Raw genomic sequence first — 21,907 nt, forward strand, 5'->3', positions numbered from 1 at the left:
CTCTCGCCGCTGGAACATGTGGTGTCTGCTTATGCGTGCCCCGCCGTCAAGCTCTCTTCTTTGGCAGCGCACTCCGTGTATCAAAAGGACAGGTTGCACCAAGGCACCTGAGCACCAAGAGGAAAGGGTCTTCTGGGATGTCGCCTTTTCTCAAAGCTGCCCAGTTTTGCAGTAATTCCCAGATCCCAACAGAGCTGAAATTTGGACTCCCAGGGAGAGAGCTGTGGAAGGAACTTCTGGCAGCCCCAGCCGATAAAACAAGGAAGATGTGATTTGTCAAGAGGGCAAGAAAGGAGAATGTGTAAGTCTGAGAGGAATATGTGCCATGCAAGGGCCAGAGATAGGGAACGACGGGGGGGGGGGGGGGGGGCTCAGCCGCATCCCATGGCACGATGCCCTTCGCGGTCCAGCAAGGCGACTGCTCCAGCAAAGTGGACTTCAAATAGACTTCCTGGAAGAACAGAATCCGAAAAAGCTCTGGGGTAAAGGTCGTGCGCCCATTTGAAGAATCTCCACGTGGTATTTATGAGTATCCAGGTATGGTCCCTTTGCGCTCAGCATATATAGGAAAGTGCCATGTGGCCCAGAAGTCCTGAAGAACTCCTCCCTGGCCCGGCCGTGATTTCTGATCCCACCTCTTGTGTACTGCAGCCATTTTGGAATGGAGGCCTTGACCTCTGTGCATGTTGTTGGACTCCCAAAGGAATTGGTTGGGCACTGTGTGAGACTAGAAGAACCCAGTGTCTGATCCAGCAGGGCTCTTCTGGTATTCTTATGAAGGCCTCAGTCTCTGTGCCCTGATGTTGGCCCTGCAGAGGAACTGGTTGGCCACTCTGTGGGACTGGATGCTGGACTAGAAGGACAGTTGGTCTGATGCAGCTTGTCTCTTCTGATGTTCTTCATCTTCTTGCTTTACTGGCTCCTCTCTGAAACTTCCATGCCAAGTTGTTGAGATGTTTAAGTGGTAGGGGGTATCATAGAACCATAGAATCATAGAGTTGGAAGGGGCCATACAGGCCATCTAGTCCAATCCCCTGCTCAACGCAGGATCAGCCCTAACCATCCTAAAGCATCCAAGAAAAGTGTGTATCCAACCTTTGCTTGAAGACGGCCAGTGAGGGGGAGCTCACCACCTCCTTAGGCAGCCTATCCTACTGCTGAACTACTCTGACTGTGAAGCTTATGGAAGGAAGGGTCAAGTTAGAGTGTAGGTTGCTTTAGATAAGAGCTTGGGGACAGAAGGAAAGGCACCATATGCTGACAAAGAGGACTAGAACCCTGCTTGATGACAAACGGGAGGCCAAGTGTGACCTTGCAGCCCAATTCCAAGCTGTGTAGGAAGCACTGGTAACAGCCATGATGACCTTTTGTAGTCGAGAACAATAATCATCACTCAATTGAGGGCAGAAAACATCAATCTTGGAGACTGTTTTCTCACCTGTAAACTGTATCATAATTCATAATAATTTGTTGACTTTCCCCTCCAATCTCTGAATTGAATTCTCCTTCCCTTTGATTTGTCTTGATTTTTCTGGTTTTGCTGGAAACGCTTTCACCGCCGAGAGCCTTTTCCACATCTTTCCAAGCAAGGAGGTGGAGATGACGAAAGACTCCGGAAACCAGCCTGGATAAGTAGGGGAGAAATCTGTAGTGGGGGGGGGGGGATCAGCTGTACCTTCCACTCCCCTGTAGGCTGCCCTGCCACTTCCCGGTCTGAACGCTCCTGACATTGGAGCTCTGCTTCTCCTGTTGGCAAGCTGCCTGTCTGGGCTAAGCACTTCTCGTAACTCCACTTCACAGACCTCCTTCCTGCCATATACAAACTGTTAATCCAAAGATAAAGAGAGGACGTCTCGTCACATCCCGGCTGTCTGCGCTTGGAAACCTGAGCGATTTTGTGCGGTGGGGGGGGGCAGCTTCTGTGTGTTGAAAGAGGAAGTGTGGGTGCCCACGGAGAGTAAGGTGGGTATCAGGTTCCAAAGCAGGAGTTAAAATAACTGGGATAGATCCTTCACTTGGCTGGAAGCTGAGCACCATGCAGCCTGCCTGTGGGCCTGTCTATATTTTCGGATGGCTTCCACTCCTTTGGTTTGACGCGCCCGGAATGAGGACTTGCTGGTCGCTCCACCCCAAGTCAAGAGTTCTTTAGCCAGATATAGCAAGGAGAAATCTAGTAAAAGTTACTGATAATTGCAGCTTGCTCAGGGCCTTATGGTACAAATCAGTTGGTAATTGTGTCTTCTTGTAGCCAGGCTGTGACTCAGTAGTTTGTGGCACTAAAGAAGTGGCCAGTGGCTAGGCATAGAATCATAGAATCCTAGAGTTGGAAGGGGCCATACAGGCCATCTAGTCCAACCCCCTGCTCAACGCAGGATTAGCCCTAAGCATCCTAAAGCATCCAAAAAAAGTGTGTATTCAACCTTTGCTTGAAGATCTGGGATGTGCCATTCATTTTTGATAGTCCAAAAAGGACTCAAACCAGGGTTGATTCAGACAATTTTTGGACTAACCTAGTCTGAATTGATCTTCCCCTGTAGTTAAACTGAATAATTAGCTGTATTCTCAAGTCTTCAACACCATATCCATGAGAAGGCTGTTGAGTAACGTGGTATATTGTTCTCCGGGCTTTTTAAAGTCCGGGATTTACTATTCAGACTGTCTACATTTTTCCAGTTCTGTCCTAGTAACATTTTGCTTCTGATAAAAGATCAGGGAAGGCACCCTTTTGAATTCTCAGAACATAAGCACGGAGAATTCCTAGAAGGACATGCCTTGAATCATTTGGAATCTCTTGTCCCTTCTTTTGACAGAGTTGCCAAAGGATCCTCCTTCCAGAATTCCTTGACTTCTGGGTGCTGCCAAAAAATGTCCATAAAACCTACTTTTCCAACAGTCTTTATTGGTTGGTACAGCTTGATCCGATTTAATTACCATGGTGTTGGGGGCTGTTCTGTCTCCCCATCCTTTAGTTAGGGCTGAAGCAGCAATTGATGCAAAGACCTACTGGCAATCTTGCCTTTTCCTATCCTCTAGCAAGGCTGTTCTTGCTTGTAGACACAAGAGGGTGCTAATGACCAGTGTCTGCTCCTCCTGCATACGTTATTATTCAGAACAAGCGGCCATGCGAATGAAGCATCCAAGCCAAGTCTCAGCTGCTTATGCCTTTCAAATGCACCACAAGCTGTATCCCACTGGCCGACTTCAGGCAGTAACTAGTGGCTCACTCTCTCCTTCCAGCCAGTCCAAAGGCTTGGTGGCTTGGTTAGTAGAACACCTTCATAGGAAGACAGGAAGAGCCCCACTGGATCAGACCAATAGTCCATCTAGTCCAGCATCCTTCCCAGCTGAGCGTTCCAGTAAGGCTTGAATTCTATTTAGAACTGAGTCAGGCTCTAGACAGGATCTGTTTTTTATTCCCAACCAGGGTTCTGGGGATCCCTTGCATTATGTGAGAGCTCTCCAGGAGTCACATAGCCTTTTCCAGAAGTTTAGATCAGGGGTAGTCAACCTGTGGTCCTCCAGATGGCCATGGACTACAATTCCCAAGAGCCCCTGCCAGCGTTTGCTGGCAGGGGCTCTTGGGAATTGTAGTCCATGGACATCTGGAGGACCACAGGTTGACTACCCCTTGGTTCAGATGGCTGCTAACATCCCACTTCCTCTGTTGGTCTCCAGGCCTAGTTTCTTTCTCCACAATGGAATAGGTGAATTGATCGATCAATCGATCGATCGATCGATCGATCGATCGATCGATCGATCGATGGACTGGCTGGCTCCTGCATCTTACTTTTGCATCCACTTCACCAAAGGAGTGTGTCATCACTTTGGGGGTTCCTCGAAGCCTGGGAAATCTTTCAGAGGTTCCTCCATGGTCAAAGGATGGAAATGCTGGCTTAAGGAAATTGCTTTGTGTTCCACCTGCATAGGGGTAAGGGATCTCTTGAGTGCACAGCTGAAGTGGATCCAGCATAAAGATATGTTGCTTTCCTGTTCTGCAGAATATGAAAAGGGCATCCCACAATTCGTTGCAGTATCGTCAAAAATCCATTGAATCCTCAGAACGATGGATTCATCGCAAAGGGGGGCCTAGATGCTTGCTGCATTGTAAAGCATTTCCAGGCCTTGGTGTGACATGCTGTTGGATCGGTGCCCTGCAGCAGGTTGGTCCAACAGGAGTTGGTATCGAGAACAGCCGAAAATTCCAGCATCGTTTTCCTACCCGGATTCTCAAATTTGCAAGATTTTTGTTTGCTCCCTGGAAATTCACAACCAGGAGATTAAAATGTGATTGCACAAATCAGATAAATCCTTGGGTAATTGGTCTTTTGAGAATCATTACCCTCCAGAATATTTTTGGATGCCAGATGTGGAGGGGGACACAAGGAACGGGAAGATCCTGAGCTTCATGTCCGATGTTTTCTGCCATGTGTCTTTGTCTGGATTTCTCCCGTTTTTAATACTGCATTAGGTATGAGTTCCTTTCCCCCTGTCAATTCCAAAGCTCATCTGGTTAATTCTGGGCATGCCCAATAAGACTCCCAGGTACATGCACGGAAGACTTTCCTGATGCTTACGGCCAGCCAACACTAGAGGCCATACATCCAAGAAACAGCAGAGGTCATGATGCAGAGGCAGCCATTGGCAAACCACCTCCAAACATCCCTTGCTTGGCTCCCAGACAATACCAGGATCTCCTGGCTATTCTACGCATGCCGTACAATAATAAATACATAGCGATCCATCCAGTCTCACACTCCGTCTCACACAGTGGCCAAAACCCATGCGCCATCAGAAGGTCCGCCTGCAGAGCTACCATCATTTGGCTGTACCTTAATGACTCCTTCCACCACTCAACAGAACGCTGGACTAGGAAGCTATTAAGCTGCCTTAAACAAAGACAGACCATTGTCCCCTCTACAATGGGACAAAATTAGATAATTTTCTAATTTTAACTCTTCCACGTCATTAGGAAAGGAAATATATTTCCCAGGATTGTTGGCGGAGATCCTTAAGCAAGGCAAAAAGACCCATCAGCTTGCATTCTCTTCAGTGGGCGGAGAGCCTTCAGCTGATTCTTGTCACTCGTCCAATTAGGTGGACCTTAGTAAGCTCTAGATAGGCAGCCTGGCATGCCTTTGTTTTGTAGAGGGCCGCAAAGTGAATGTGCCTGAAAGGCTATAGATTGTGGAGGCTTTCTCGGCTTGCTGGTGTTTTGCATTTTGTCGTCTTGCTCCTTGTAAGCGCTGCTCTCCGTAGCTCATAAATCAGGACAATTAGTCCCACGTTGAAGCTGTGCTGGTTTAAGGGGAAAAGGGGAAATGATAGCTTGTATCGAAATATAAAGTCACCCCAGTGGCTCCGCTGTCCAGAAACACTCGTTACCTTTAAATCGGAAGACAAGCGTGCCAAGATGTGGACAGCCAAAGCATTTGCTGCAGTTGGAAAAAATTAAGCCAATTGGTCCAAGTGACAGTTTGATTTATGCAGTCTAACAAATCAGGCCAATTGTCTTGCTTGTAATAATTAAGTGCATTGTTCCTTTTCTGTGATATTGCTCGCTTTTATTGAGTCTTGGGTACACGTTCTGCAGGCAGTTGGCAGCTCACGGAGAACCATTTGTTCAGGCCTTTACCACCGGAGCAACGACAAACACGCGGTCTGAGTATAAAACAACACACGCTGCTAAGACTCTCACAGGCAAGAAGGAAGAGGATAATGGTGTAGTGGACAGCTGTTATGTCGCTATAGAAGAGTAAAGGATCTGACTGCCTCCTTGCTTCCCCTCTCCATATGGCTCATGCTTGTTTCCTTCCCACAATTCTCTCTTCCCCAAAAAGCATGACAGAGGAATCAATGCAGACTCCACTTTGAGGAGAGTTCAGGGGGCACCCTGTTGGTTGGCCAGGAGCTCCACCTACCTGAATGTGTGTGACCGGGGATGGTGTGGGTCTTGGTTACCTTGTGAAGCAGAGAGTCCTGCCTAAATTCACCATGTCATGAAATAGCCTTGGACCGAGTCAACAAAGTGCCTTCATGTATGGATATTTGTCTTGAAATGAATGGTTTAGAATAGTCCTCTTTGTGTGTTATGCTTAGACCACTGACCCGTCTGTCTCCTCTGACTGCCAGGAGCTCTCCAAAGTTACAGGAGGATAACCCAAACTCTTTTTATCAGACCAGAGTCACCAGGAGTTTAACCCAAAACCTTCTGCATGGCCATGCCATTGTTAGGACTTGAGCCTCCAGTAGACCTTGGACTTGAGACGGGGGGCTCTTTATAAAGATTTAGCTTGTATGTAGGGTTGTCAGCCTTACATTCCAGATGACAGGGACCAGTTCTGTGGAGAAGATGGCTGTTTTGGAGGGTGGATTTTATGGTGTTTTACTTTGTAATCTGTAGCCAGTTTTAGCTATCTCTTGTTACTAGCCTATACATTTTATATCTAATAATTATATATTGGATTATGAACTAGGTATGATATGATTTTGATGGCCCATGGATAATGCAATAAAACGTCTACTACTACTACTACTACTACTACTACTACTACTACTACTACTACTATGGCATTATACCCTATTGAAGTCCCACCCCAGGTTCCACCCCCCACCAATCCCCAGCTTGTTGTCATTGGTTGAGTCTAGCAGGGAGTTCAACTTGCTCATGTAACTTGACCACTAATTCCGAACTCCCCGCACCATTGTAATGCATTGTCAGTCTTGTCTTTTTCCGTACATGCCTCCTGCTTTTCTTTCTTTATGGAACTCAAAGTGGTACATGGAGGGACATCACTGCCCACCCCCAGATGTGGTGAGTTGTAGCCTCATGGACCCTTGAACTGGCTTGTGTCAGCTGACGAAGCTCTGCCCTCTTCAAATGGGGAGCCACGCCCGTTTTGTGCTATGCTGTTCCATCTGTCCTTTCGGGAAGGCCAATGAAGTTACAGCTGGTCTAATACAGTGTTGAGGAAACACTCCCAAACCCGCCATCTCTTCTGCCTAAGTGGTCCTCATCAGCTGAGACCATACTGTCCTTGTCCTGTGATTAAATGGGCATCCAGAAGGTTCATTGTATCCAAAGCCTTGAGTCTAGGTCGGACGATACCTGGTCTCTCTCTCCACCCCAAATGCTCTCTCCCCCACTTCCATTCCGAGTCTGCTTTCTGGACCTTCCCCCTGCAGCTGTCCATTCCCAGCACCTCTGTAATCCATTCTTTGGTCTTGCCCCGATGGAGGTCATTCCCCACGGAGGTAAATCCACTGTGGACAATTGGGCTCCCAGTCACCACGACAACCATTAAATTGCCGTCGCTGCTTCTCCACCCAGTCCGGTTTCACGCTCGCAGCTCCTTGCTGAGCCTGAGATTATTTGGGGGCATGGAGGGGTGTCATCTCTCCCTCTCTCTCTGGTCCCTTTTGTATCGCCAAGCTGTGTGGTCAGTTTAATTAGCTCTCCACCCAGGGACTCTGTGCTGGGAAAGGGAGACCCGCTGGTCCTTGTTGAGTGAGAACAGGGGCAGGAGGCCTTTTCTGCACGGAGATGAGAGGGGAGGGGAGGGGAGACGGGAGGCTATTGCTCCGGCGGAAAAAAAGCAAAAACATCACTGGGCTGTGTCCGTGAGTGGCACATACGGGATCTCTCAGAAACCTGCCTATTCGCCCACCATATTGGTTTGGGAAGAGTTGATTTGTGACAAGGCATTGTGGGAGAATCCACAATTGTTGTGTGCTTCACATGCATTGTCTTGTTGCCATCCTCATAACAGTCCTGCAAAGGTCAGGGTTGTTATTCTCATATTACAGATGACTTAAAGGGAGAGAGAGAAGGTTATTTTTGACTGAGTTTTGGGCAGAAACCCATTTCGAATCTGAAACTGAATCTCAGGTCTCCTGGCTTCTAAGCTAGGCCAGATGTACCCCTGCTTCCAAAGCCCGACCTAAAACCAACACGTCCCTATGGGGCAAGGATCTCATTAGGAGCTTGTTATATTATCAGCGACATGGAGTTTGCAAATTGATGAGGCAGCGTCTGTTGGAGTTCATCCCAGGGGAGTTGTCCTTTTTTTCACGCTTATGCTGGAGCAGTTTTCTTCCCCTTCTTCCCTTAACAGGGGCAGGAAAACAACTTGAAAAAGGGATGATAAGGGGTCCAGCCAGGAATTGAGGCCCCTTTGCAGCCTTGAGCTTGGCTGTAAGGACCTCGTAGCATTTTCGTGTGTTGGCACACACAAAGAATCCTTGGCAATTCCTGTGGCCCTTGTGAGTGTTTTATAAAGTGCCACAGCTCTGAAATGCTGCCTGGTGTCTCTGGGCTACCCGCCAGGGAGCTTGCCTATGCAGCTGGCTCTTAACTGGACTCCCTTCCCTAGGCACCTGCTCCCACCAGTACGCTTGTGCCTGCCCAGAATAGATGCCCAAGGCAGGTGAGTCAGCCATCTCTCTGCCAGGACCTTCTGGAGAGCTGAGCGCCCAGCTGCAAAGATTGGCTTTGCCCAGCCTCTTTCTTGGATGACTCCTTTATTGCTGTTGGAAATACTCTGGTACTGCACAAGCAAATCTCCATCACAGGCTCAGGCAGTCTTAATATTCAGTCTCTCTTCCCAGTGGATCTTAAGGTGCAAAAAGATATGAAAAGGACCGTGCATAAAATCCGTTTCTTTTCAAGGTTGTGCAGCCTCAGTTTGCCTCAGGGTTGTGCAGGGAAGGGAGAAGAAGCTTAACCCTTTGATTTCTGCTCAGTATTTGGTACTGGGTTACTCTCTAAAATGAGCATTTTAAAAGGGAAAATGTATATTTAAATGATACACCTTTCCCCCTGTAAACTACTGATAACAAAGAGGTGAGGAGCTGAGTAGTGGATAAGGGGTTACATATCCTTTTCCTCCTCTATAAAGGCCTTTGGGGAAATATAAAGGCCTTGGGGCCTGCAATTTGGTTTTTATGGAATAAAGAGTTGCATCCTCTTTATCACACCTGCTTGTGCCATTCCTAACTATTTTGGAGCAGAGAGCAATTCGTGACTCCTCGGCACCTTCATAAAATTAGAATTCCCAGGATTCTGAGTTGTAATTGACATGATGTCAATTTCAAATGTTCTCCCATGTAATTGACATGTTGTCAGTTTCTTTATTCATCATGTCTCTGAGGAAACTGCCCCAAACTGGCATTAGCTTCCTTGGTAGCTCAGTTCAGTTTATTTCAATACATGATCAGCGTAGAAAGTATTAATATAATAATAAAAGCTCCCATGTCCACTACCTAAGATATATCAAATCTTATGCCAATAAAGCTATCAGAATCTGAATCAATACCAAGATGAACCACCACAACAAAAAGATCAGCATGTGCCATTATCTCCCAACATTTCAGAATTCTTGCACACATTTCACTGTAGAAAGGATCAGTTATTTCAAGATGCAACCATCTGCTTGGGTATCGTGCATGCCATTGTACAAAAGTTTGCTACGTTATGAGTAATTTCCTTAGAGGAGTCTGAAAGGAGGATAGAAGTGTAGAATTGCTCTGATCTTCCAGGGGAATTTATTAAAATTGGTGTAATATCTTGGGAACATTTATCATTTTAGCAGGGAGGGTGTAACAATACATGATCAATTGCCTCAAGGTTTCCCATGTGGCAAGGGCAGAGCTGTTGAGAATAAGGGACTTAAAGATAACCTGCCTTGCAGAAAAGCTGAGGATAAGGCATTGACATTTTCTAGGTATAGGTGTATACTCTTCGATGGGGCTAAACTTTCCTTCGTGTAATCTGCAGAGCTTAAAGGGAGATTGCATTTCCCCCCAAAGTCCAGGGAACCAAAGCGTTAGCTGGGAATAAGGACCTACCTGTTTTTTGTTCTAGACACAGAAGTAACTATGTGAAACTATCCAGCCACTAATTTAGTAGAATGGGATTTTTCTACATTGTTCCTCCTGCAGCAGCCCAGCTTCTCTCCCCTTCCAGCTCTCTGGTTCTATGAGAGGGAGCTTAAGTTCCTGACCCAACGCCTTTAAGTTACTGTGACCATCGCTGCCTTCCAAACACCTGGGGGTTTTCAGCTGGATCTTCCAGTAGCTGCGAGCCAAGGACGTCACTGGCCTGGCCGGTGTGCCATGGCAGATGTAACTCTTCAGCTACGGCAGCCAGGTTCTTGCTTTGCTTTATTACAGAAGCTATAACATTCTGGGCAAGGAGGGATTCTGTCCGCTAAGTGCAAGAACAGCTGCGTCGCTGCCCTCCTTCCAGCTGAGTGGTGTTCCAGTCGGACCGTGTTACTCACATTGGCATGTCTGTTGCATGCGCTGGCCAGAGGTGTGTCCTGGAGGACTGCATGTGTGGGGGAACCATCAGTTGATACAACGACAGCAGAGGGAGAGTTTTCCTAAGGGCGGCCTAGCAGCCGTGCCCCCACGAAGCATTAGCACATATTATGCTTTGCAGGGACTTCACAACAACCCCTTGTGGGGTTTGCCCCGGTTCATCCTGCTTTTGCGGGTAAAAAGACCACCCCTAGTTATTTTCTTCTTCCATTTTTGTAATCAAAAGTTGGGAAATGTGAAGGAGCGAGGAGGTGGCTCGTATCTTTCGCTTTAGGATCGAGCGATCCTAAAGGTGCCGCATGAACTTCCCGCAGCATTAACAGCCGTCCCTGCGGATACGGCAGAACAGAGCTCCTTGACCTTATTGAGCCGGTGGGCACCATTGGAATTCTGAGACGGCGGTGGGTGCAGCCACAAAACAACTTTTGCAGCTGACTTTCCGTCGCACAGTGAAGGGACTTGTCTTTTGGTGGCAGCTGCTGCCAAAGCAACATTAAAAAAAAAAATCTGGACAGCCAACCAGAGCTCCAGAGGCTGTCAGAAGCCTTGCGGGGAAAAGCCCCAGCCGGCCTCACCCACGTTCCAAAAACACTCAGTAGGCTCCAGGAAAGTAGTTGGCAGGTGCCATGCCGTACGTGCGACACATTTGGAAAGATACGCTTATGGTTGAAGCGGGAATGATGCTGGCAGTAAGGGACATGCCTGGAGGTGCTGCTGAGTTAGAAGGGATGCCATCTGCGGTGCAGAAGCCGTAAATAAGATCAGGTTTCGTTGCAAAGTGACAGGACAGCCAATGTGGTGTAGTGGTTGAGAGCGGCAGCTTCTGATCTGGTGAGCTGGGTTTGCATTCTTCCACATGCAGCCTGCTGGGCGACTCCAAGCTAGTTACAGTCCTGATAGTACTGTTCTCCCAGAGCCCTCTCAGCCCCACCCACCTCACAGGGTGTCTGTTGTGGGGAGAGGGAGGGAAGGTGATTGTAAGCCGCTCTAAGACTCCTTCTGGTAAAGAACAGAGGCATATAAGAACCAACTCTTCTTCTCTCTCAGCCTCACCTACCTTACAGGGTGTCTGTTGTGGGGAGAGGAAAGGGAAGGCGACTGTAAGCCTCTCTGAGACTCCTTCCTGTAGAGAAAAGCGGCATAGAAGAACCAACTCTTCTTCTGCTTCTAAGAATATTCTAGGAGAGAATTTGGCAATAGACTGTTATGGAATGTGCTCTCTCTGTCTCTCTCTCTCTTGCTATTCCGCCTAAAATTTCAGTATGTACATGTGTGTCTGGAAAAGAAGAAAACAGAGAAAGGCATACACTCTTTCCATGAGTTCCTCGTTGCCAAAAATGTTTAAATCTCCACTAGAGGGGCCTGACTTGAGCCTTTGCAATCAGACATGACCCTCCACATACAGCCCTGCAAGTTTGAATGGTTGAGCTCATCCTTTGCTTTTTCTGGGGCATCACCCCACCTCCTCAAAAGGCGCTCTCAGAGTCTCTCGAAAAGCCATGGCACGTGAAGGAATTCCATAAGCGACCGTCGAACGGGAGCATTAAAGCTGTAGTCGCTTGCTCAAAATACAGCCCCCGTTTCCTGAGCCGTCAAACGGGGGATAAGAACGGCGCTTCTAAAAATGCATCCAAGTCATTTATGTGTCCTTTTACTTTCTGTTCCAAAGATATGTAAACTTGGACAGGCCCTCTTGGGAAGCGATTTGTAGAGCTGTGGAGGTTTAAACATTTCTGTAGGTTTAGAACCATGAGGGCTTTTCCTTTAATCTCCACCTTCCATCACTGGCAGTCTTCAAGCAAAGGTTGTATACACACTTTTCTTGGATGCTTTAGGATGCTTTGGGCTGATCCTGCGTTGAGCAGGGGGTTGGACTAGATGGCCCCTTCCAACTCTATGATTCTATGATTCTATCTCCGTAGTTCAAACCCAGCCATGATCTTTGTGGGCAGTTCCCTTGGTAAGGTCTGCAGATCTGGTGCATTTTTATCCAATTGAAGGGGCTTAGGGCAACCAACATACCTAGTTGAGCTTGCGATCGATGGTGTCACTCTGGCTTCATTCTCGGATGCCGTTGGCCTCCATGGGAAGGATGCAATGTCCGTGTGTGGATTAGTTACTGGTCGTGTCCCTCACCCAACCCCAGAATGGTGCAGGGCCTCTCTAGAACAGGATGCTGGAACATCAGGGTTGTTGTCCATCACCCATTCCTGATGTTCAAGGTTAGAACTGGTGGAGTGGGGATGGAGAAGACTCCTATGCGACCATATAGAAGGACCATCACCACTTTAGACTGACCCTGTAGTTGTTTTCAAGGCAAGAAATGAACCAAGGTTTGCCATTGCCTGCTGTTGTGTAGCAAGGTCTTTTTCAGGGGGGTCTCCCATCCAAGTCCTAACCAGGTCTGATCCTGCTTAGCTTTCGAGATGTGATGAGTTAGCCTGGGACATCCGGGTTAGGGCTGTAGATACCTAGGGATGAATCATTGCATTGGTGCCTCTTGGGTTGTTTTTCGTTAGCAGAACCAGGATGCCCCCTGGCCTGATGTGTCGTCCCAGGTGCCAGATATTGTGGCTGTATTGGCACCAGCGGATAAGCCCAGGCCTGAAATATGCAGCCCCCCAATCGTACATAAACTGGCAGCCTAGAGCATCCAGAGTCCCCTCTCCCCATCGCTGCAGGGTCAGGAAGGATTGCGGCTCTGCTAAACAAACACTTCATCATCCTGTCCTGCAGCCAGGGGTACAGAACACATTGTTCGTGGTTTATACCATTGTAAACTTTTACAGGGTAGGCAAGAGGAACATTTCCAGTAAAATATTGAGATGCTTTCTTCTGCTCTTGGCTGGCTCTTGAGAAGGGCTTGGAGCGCTTCATAGTCGCTGATTTATGGGCGGTTTGATTTTTGTTCTCTCCCTTGCAATACAATTTAGCAACTTGCTCGGCAGACTTGAGCTGGCTCACCAGGCTCCTGGGTCCACCTTTCTCTAGCAGGAGAGGAAAAGCGGCAGTCCTCACGCCAGGGAGCCGTGTTGTGGCACTGGCCACAAGAACAGAAGATTTCAAAAAGGGGCTAGACAGATTCGTGCTCTATTGATGGCTACAGCCATGGGGAGTAAAGGGAAGCAAACAAGAAGAGCCCTACTGGATCAGGCCAGAGGTCCATCTAGTCCAGCAGCCTGTCCCACACAGTGGCCAGCTAGTTCCTCTGGACAGCCAAGAATAGGCATAGAGGTTAAGGCCTTCATAAGGCCAGTGGTCCTTCTAGTCCAGCATCCTGTTTCACACAGGGGCCAACCAATTCCTCTGGAGCAGTGGTCCCCAACCTTTTTATCACCGGGGACCACTCAACGCCACGGACCACTCACCGGGGACCACTCAACGCCTTTTACTGAGGCCTGGTGAGTGCGGGGGGGGGGTAGTTTACTCCTCTACTCTCAACCACTGCCCTAACGCTCTCTGATCACTATGGTAATGTTTAAACATCCCTTCAAAATAAGATACAGACACATCACAACAATGAACATAAGGAACATTTTATTTTCATGGAAATTTTAACTCATGACAATGACAAATCAATGGGAACCCTGAGATTGTTTCTCTGCAATGAGATAGTCCCATCTGGGAGTGATGGGAGACAATGACACCCAAAGTGTGTTGTAAAGTGCCGGGGGGGATGAAGTAAAGGACCGGGGGGGGAGAGAGAGAAGGCGTCCTTCGGGGCCCACCTCCAATTAGTCGAAGGACCACGTGTGGTCCACGGCCCACAGGTTGGGGATCGCTACTCTGGAGGACCAACAGCAGGGCAGAAAGACAGAGGCCTTCATAAGAACATCAGAAGAGCCCTGCTGGAACAGGCCAGTGGTCCATCTAGTCCAACACCCTGTCCCACATGGTGGGTAGCCAAGAATAGGCATAGATGTCAAGACCTTCATAAGGCCAGTGGTCGTGTCTCAGATAGTGGCCAACCTATTCCTCTGGAGGGCCAACAAAAGGACATAGAGGCTGAGTCCATTTCCTAATGAGAACATCAGAAGAGCCCTGCTGGATGAGACCAGTGGTCCATCTATTCCAGGGTCCTGTCTCACACAGTGGCCAACCAGTTCCTCTGTATGGACAACAACAGGACACAGAGGTCATGGCCTTCCTCGGCTGTTGCCCCCTGGCTCTGGGATTCAGAGGCCTAGTGTCTTTGAATGTAGAAGTTCCTTCCCCCCCACCTCAGTCATTATGGTTGCTGATAGACCTCTCTTCAATTAATCTTATCTAATCCCCTTTTAAAGGTGTCTATACCTGTGGCCATCACTACATCCTCTGGCAGAAACCTTTTGAATATGTTTCAGGAGGCAGGCTCAGGGAAAGGCCTAGACCTCTATGCCCAGTTTATGGGCTCTCTGAGGCAGCTGGTTGGCCACTGTGTGAAATATGATGCTGGATTAGAGGGATCACTGATTGTAGCTGTTGAAGCTCTTTTTATGACCTTCAAAAAGCAAGAGAGCTGGTCCATGTGATATTTTCAAAGCAGAGTTGGTTTTTATACCCTGCTTCTCTCTACTCAAAGGACTCTCAAAGTGGCTTGCAATCGCCTTCTCTTCCTCTCCCCACAACAGACAACCTGTGAGGTAGGTGAGACAGAGAGCTTTGACAGAACTGTTTTGTGAAAAAAATTCTAACAGAACTGTGACTGGCCCCAAATCACCCAGCTGACTGCACGTGGAGGGGGAGTGGGGATTGGGAATCCAACCCGGCTCTCCAGATTAACCGCTGCCACTCTTAACCCCTACACCCAATGTGGCCAAAATGGCAAACTTGTCCAAGTTGCATGTAATTGATTCGGGCATCCCATGTGCTCATGTAAGAACAAAATTAGAATTCTGTACTGAAAAAGCTGGATTTTGTGCCTCCGACACATGCTGGAAATTTGGAGGGGGGAGGGGGTCTTATTCTGATTCATTTATTCTGGAGAGGGGTAACGGGCTAGGCAAGACACTGGATTCCAAGAAGCCTTCCCAGCAGACTGGAATTTTCATTTAAGTGTTGCCAGTGCATTTTCAGCATCTCCCCATCGATAGCATCTGGTCATCCATTAGGCACTGGGCCAGAGCATTCCTTTTTTCCTCCAGTAGAAAAGAGCAAGAGTTCAGGATCACCTTCAAGACTGACAAAAACTGTGGCAGGATATTCGCTTTTGTGAGTCACTGCTCACTTCATCAGATACCTCCAGACTTTTAACTATAAAAGGTTTTTAAATCTTTTTTTGAGCTGGTTTCCCAGCTGCTTCCGGCCTGAGGGCTGCTTCATCTATATCATTTTAGACGGCTCTGTGTTTGTTTAGCACTGTTTGTTATGCCCTGGCTTGTATTTAATGGGCTAGTTGGGTTTATAAGAGTTGCGTTTAAAATGTTTGTTTGGTTTGGTTTAACTGGGTTCTGGGGAGGCAGCATAGAAGTTTTCCAAACAAATAAACAGTTTTTGAAGTGTGTTCTTTTAAAATATATGTCTGTTAAAAGAATGTATATCCCACATTTCTGTCCTAATAAAGATCCACAGGGTGGTGTACAATCCTTTAAAAATAATGTACATAGACAAGAACAAATTTTAAAAGGAAAAAATGAACAAAGTATGTAACAATTTCAAACCCTAGTGAGAAATACAGCTTGTCAGCAGCATAAACTCTTTTCTGCAGTGCTTGGGGCCATATTTTTATTACTAAGGTAAAAGCCAGGGAGTACAGATCAGGTTAGGAACATGGACTTCTAATCTGGCGAGCCAGGTTTGATTTTGCGCTCCCCCACATGCAGCCTGCTGGGTGACCTTGGGCTCATCACAGCACTGATGAAGCTGTTCTGACCGGGCAGTGATATCAGGGCTCTCTCAGCCTCACCTCCCTCACAGGGTGTCTGTTGTGGGGAGAGGAAAGGGAACACAACTGTAAGTCACTTTGAGAGAAAAGCAGCATATAAGAACCAATTCTTCTTCTTCCGTTACTGGGAGTCCTGTCCTCGGCTGCCAACAGGAACCATTCCCTGCCCTCTTCTAGGTGAGAGCCTTTCAAACCCTTAAGGACACCTGTGAAATATGATGCCTCTTCTCCAGGCTGAACATCCCCAAGTCCCTCAGCCTTTCCTCCAAGAGCTTGGTCCCCAGGCCCCTGATCATCCTCGTTGCTCCCCTCTGCACCCTTTCAGTTTTGTCCACATCCTTTTTGATGTGAGCCCTCCAGAACGGCAACCAGGACTCCGGGTATGTGCAATCTGACCAATGTGGTATACTGTGGGACTATGACTGCTCAAGGCACGAATCACCGAAGAAGAAGGATGTCTTTCAAGATGCCTGGCTTGACACCAGCTTTTCCCCAGGTCATAGTGCAACCATGCTAGCTGCTACAGTGGCTTCTGCATTTGCCATCGGGTTATTAATGCTACAGGACACCCCAATGCAGTTCCTTCACATGGCTCCCTCCTTCTGGCTGGGCTCCTTCAGTTAACCTTGGCCTCCCATTGTCGTAATCTCTGGTATTAAGAAGCACTTTTTTAGCCACAATTCCATTCCTCCGTCAGGCCGTGTTTCAAAGAGAGGCCCCGTGACGGCATGCGCAAGTTATGCGTTTCCAAAAGGGAAGCTGGCACCCTTCGCTTCTGCTGCTTCTCCTTTTATCCTGTCTGGCTCAAAATTGCTAGGGTCCAGCGGGGTCAATTTCTATTTGGATGGCCGGGTTGTGGTTCAGCTACGGGTTGGCCTTCTTTTTATGTTCACCCCTGAGCTATTTTGGGCTGTCCTAAAAATAGCCATTTCTCCATTTTTATATTGTTGCGAAACCCCTGAAATATTGTTCAATCTTCGAGAAACCCCAGAAGGTGTGATTGTGCACAATTGGTTGGGAAGCAGAGCTGTGGACACGCCCACCTGGGGCCCCTCCCCTTCCCATATCTCCAGCCCCATCATTGGCCATTTGGGGAGGAGCATACATGGTCCTATCACCTGATCCCTTCCTTCCTTCTTTAACATCTTATTGACGGTTGGAGTTCTATTCTCCCATATCATTCCCTAGAAGCCTTGTTTAGGGGGGGATTTTTTAGCTGTTTTAATGCCAAATTGTATCTTGGATTTTTTTTTCATGGGTATTGTATAATTTATATGGTTTTTAGGGGAATTTTATTGGGGTTTTCAAATGTTGTAACCCGCCCTGAGCCTTTTGGGAGCGGTGGGCTAAAAATCGAATAAACAAAATAAATAAATAAGTGTTTAACAAATTAAAAAAAAACATATTAAAATTAATTATCTCCTATCCATTCAAGAAACCCCAGGGTTTCACAAAACCCTGCTTGTGACAGCCTGTTGTAGACCTTTCCTGGATGTGTGCTGTTGTTAAAGCGTTTGGGTCTGAAACTGCAGAGGGGGGCGTTTTTGGCTCTTTTCTAACCAAGCCACGATTAAGAATCCTCCAAAATCTCTCTGTCTCCCTCTCGCCGCAGGTGGTTGGAAGTGCAAGTCGATAATCTGACCTGCACTCAGCGCTGGGCCCAGTACCTCCACTTGCTTCAGGAGTCGATATGGCCCGGTGGAGTCCTGCCTGAGGTGCCCAAGCCGCTCAGGACGGAGGAGCAGAAGGCAGGGGCGGAGAAGCAGGCCTTGCAGATTCTCATGGGGATCTTGCCTGGTGAGTCATCCACGGCGCCCTAAGAGCGCAACGAACGAGCATTGCAAACCTCCACTTCACTCAAACATGGCGGCAGAGAACTCACATGGCCACCGTAGACCGTTTACGCACTGGAGGTTTCATGCCGGGCTGCAGGCTGGAGTATTAGTTGGGTCAGGTTGCTCCACCTCTTCCTGCACCCACATGGGGGAACATTTGGCCTGGTGCACCTCATCCGTCCCCAATTTGTGCTCCTGCACGGGAGCTGGGGCAGTGAAATTCCCAGTGCGTAAATGGTCCTAGAGTGAGAATCCCCAAATTCGAGATTTTAATCTGTAATTTTTGAGTTTGATCTGGTGGAATTAGTGGGTACTAGGGAAAGCCAACCTGATAGAGCTACGGTTGTGCGCTCCGGTGTGCTTTGGCCACTTCAACGAACACCAAAACCCGAGGCAGCCAGCGGCGCCAATATGGATGGACATTAAAACTCTGTAAGCATGGTTTAAGTTCTAAGCTGTGAGTTTAAAGGTACCACGTCAGGCTTTTCCTTATTATGGGGTAGTAGGTTGGTGGAGACGCCGTATGAATTACAACAAGAAACTTTTTCTAGAACCGAGATTGGGGGAAAACAGGATGATTAATTTTTTTTTTAAGGCTGGACTAAAGAAAGGTATGTTCCTCCAAGAGTTATTGCACCTTAGGCAGGATTGAGCCACTCCCCAAATGCTTCCGTGCTATTCAGAGTAATATCCCAGTACGCAGCCCCTTGAGTCATGTTGTGTGGCTTGTCTTGTCCTTGGAACTCATGCCAATCTCTGATGCCCACAGAAATAATCCTAGAAATCCTTGGAACTGGGAAGTGTCAAGAAAGCTGGAGCCTGGTGCTGGAATCCATGCAGCACCTCGTCATAAACCGGTGAGCAAGCCAGAATCACACTGTCGCAGGCCGGTAAAGAAACGCATGCGTTGGTTGGTTGTGAACAGTTCCTTTGGATGAAATGCCGTAGGAATGGGAGGATTCAGTGGAATTCACTGTTTTAGCAATGGAATGAGAAAAGTATAATTGTCCCCAGAACAAAGCTGAAGTCCAGTGGCACCTTTAAGACCAACGCAGTTTTACATAAGGTGTATACACTTTTGTGAACATGCATGCTTTTTCAGGTACCACAATTACCATGAGCCCCTTCCAGCTGTCATGGTCATGCTAGCAAGGGCTCATGGTAATTATAGTATCTGAAGAAGTGTGCATGCACATGAAACCTTACACCCAGAATGAAACTTGCTTGGTCTTAAAAGGTACCACCAGTCCTGAATTTTGTTCTGCTGCTTCAGACCAACATAGCCACCTATCTGAATCTCTCATTGTCCCCAGTCTGTACTGAGGGGTAAAGTAGCTAGGGTAGAAAGGAGGAACATAAAGGTGACAGGGAGGCCAGTATTGTGGGCACAGGCACCATATTTGAGTATCTCTTTGTTCTCAGTTTATTTAGTCCTTCGGCTCGGGTAAATAAGACTTATACGAGGACCAAGAGCAGTGAAATTATTTAACCAACAGTACAAATTGGCAAGATCAAAACATCACAAATGAATGCAAGATCATTACGCATGGATATTAAAAACAGATATCAAAATCCATAATATATTATTTACCATAAAAGATATTGCTATTGTACGGAGAAGGAAATAAAATAATAGTTGCAGAAATAGGCGATCAAATTGTTCATTTCTATCATGAAAATCAGATGGTATTTAGTGTACTTGGCTATCCTTCACTCTTGCTAGTCTTATTCTAGTGGGGATTTAAAGAAATGTTTGTTACCGTATGGGAAGTGGCTGGAACTTTATCCCTTTAACAGAAAGTTTACTAAGGTGTCACTATTACATGAAGATAGAGATGACTGTTTACTATAACGTTATAGCAGAGGGAGATTTAGACCGTCCCTGATGAATGAGATTGTCTCCATTTGGTTAGGATAACAGGGGCATAAACTAGTCTCAAACGGTCGTCTATGGCAGGGGTAGTCAACCTGTGGTCCTCCAGATGTTCATGGACTTCAATTCCCATGAGCCCCTGCCAGCAAACGCTCATGGGAATTGTAGTCCATGAACATCTGGAGGACCACAGGTTGACCGCCCCTGGTCTAAACCATTCATTTCAAGACAAACATGACGGCACTTTGTTGACTCAGTCCAAGGCTATTTTATGACATGGTGAATCTGGAGGACCACAGGTTGACTACTCCCGGTCTATGGAACCTGTGCTCCAAAAGACTCTTTTAGTACTAAATTCCGTGGGTGTACCTGTCGAACTTCCCTTTAAAACCCTCTTTCTTCTTGTTTTTCAGACACATGGTCTACTGTCTCGCAGACATCCTGCTGGAGTTTTTGATCCCCGAGCTCCAAAACGAGAAACCCCAGCCGGCACCAGTAGCAGCTTCTCTCTCTGGCGCTGTTGAGAGAGCTAGTTTCTCATCCCACTAACTTGGACCAGTGCTGCCGACAGCCGTGGAAAAAAGAATTCCAAAAGTGTCGATCCTTTGACGTTACGTGTCCGCTGCATTGAGCCGAGGGCTGTTGGAGAAGACCCGTGAGACAGAGCTGCTTCTAGCAGTGGCTGGATCCACCCGTGGTCCAACGGTCTTGTCTTATCCTGTGAACCAGCCTATATTCCGTAACTCAGGTGTTGTTCTCTGTTAGAAAACGCCTCCTCTTTGGAGAGGCGAATCACCCGCTTAACAGGGCAAGATTCTCATTGGCGTTCCTGGGTAGGTAGAAATGTAACGCCCTGCACATCTGTTCCTACTGTGGTTTGCTTTGGGAGTTGGACACTCAGCGCACATATAAGATGGGCATTCTTTGTTGTGATCATTGTTGACAAGTATTTACAGTTGAGAGAAGAAAGGTCTCTTCCCCTGTTTTAGTGAATAAACTTGTTCGCCCTCATTCGATGCCTCTTGTCGCCGTCCTTAATATTCATGCAGTCCCGTCACAGTCATTTTGATGGTATTTTCAGTGAGAACCCCAGCTAAACCCATAGGCCATTAAAAAAAATAGCTATGTTAAAATGGGATGTTTTTCCCCCCCTTTTTCTTAATATAGGTCAGCTGTCAAGCTTAAATCAAGGAAGGTAGTTGCTGGCAACCAGGCCTGGTTCCATCCTAACTTGCACATGGCCAAGAAATATCATCTGCTAACGTTTGGTGAGCCTTCGTTAAGTAAACTGTTCCGGCCTCTGGATGCCACCACCAAAAAGGCCCTGTGCTAGGAGTTCAAATAGAGGGCCTTAGTACACAATCTAAGGACAGAGAGATTGGTTTGGGGGGAAAAGTCTCCTAAGGCAGGGGTAATCAACCTGTGGCCCTCCAGATGTTCATGGACTACAATTCCCATGAGCCCCTGCCAGCAAACGCTGGCAGGGGCTCATGGGAATTGTAGTCCATGAACATCTGGAGGGCCACAGGTTGACTACCCCTGCCCTAAGGGACACCTTGCCCAGGCTGTTTGGTCCTCAAAAAATAAGAATTATTTTTGCATTGGCACCTGACAGGCAATGTAAGCACGCCAAGGTAAGAGTCACGCAGCCTCTGCTGCCTGGTTATGGACCAGAGCCCAGAGATCTGCATCAGCAGGTGCCACGGAATCATCGTCAAAGCAGACCCATAGACAAAGCACATGTCAGTAGACTAGGCTAGGACAACACATCAAACTAGGGCCAGGTTCTGGTCACTGAAAACAAGGACATGACGATCCAGGTAGCGCAACTCAAAGAGGAACATGTTCAAAGCGGGAGGGAGGAGTTCAAGACCCGCCTTAAAACAATATGAATTCTGTTTTCACACGAGGGCGAAACCCTATATGGCAAAGTGCTTGGGTCATATATTATTCCAGATTAGCCATGCCCCAGAAATCCATTACCTATGACTAAAACGAACATTTGCGTAACACATGATG

General features: G+C 47.5%; 1 protein-coding gene across 1 annotated transcript in view; it reads left to right on the plus strand.

Moving 5' to 3' along the window:
• SNX19 (sorting nexin 19) overlaps positions 1 to 20,899 on the plus strand; it is a 36,380-nt gene extending 15,481 nt beyond the window's left edge. The window contains exons 9-11 of the mRNA XM_077305362.1: positions 17,793 to 17,977; positions 18,785 to 18,872; positions 20,302 to 20,899. Coding sequence (XP_077161477.1) covers positions 17,793 to 17,977; positions 18,785 to 18,872; positions 20,302 to 20,437 — 409 coding nt within the window. The 3' untranslated portion in view covers positions 20,438 to 20,899. The remainder of the gene's footprint in view (positions 1 to 17,792; positions 17,978 to 18,784; positions 18,873 to 20,301) is intronic.
• Positions 20,900 to 21,907: the final 1,008 nt, after the last annotated feature.

Source organism: Paroedura picta, chromosome 12, assembly GCF_049243985.1.
Source record: "Paroedura picta isolate Pp20150507F chromosome 12, Ppicta_v3.0, whole genome shotgun sequence".
NCBI classification, from domain to species: Eukaryota; Metazoa; Chordata; class Lepidosauria; order Squamata; family Gekkonidae; genus Paroedura; species Paroedura picta.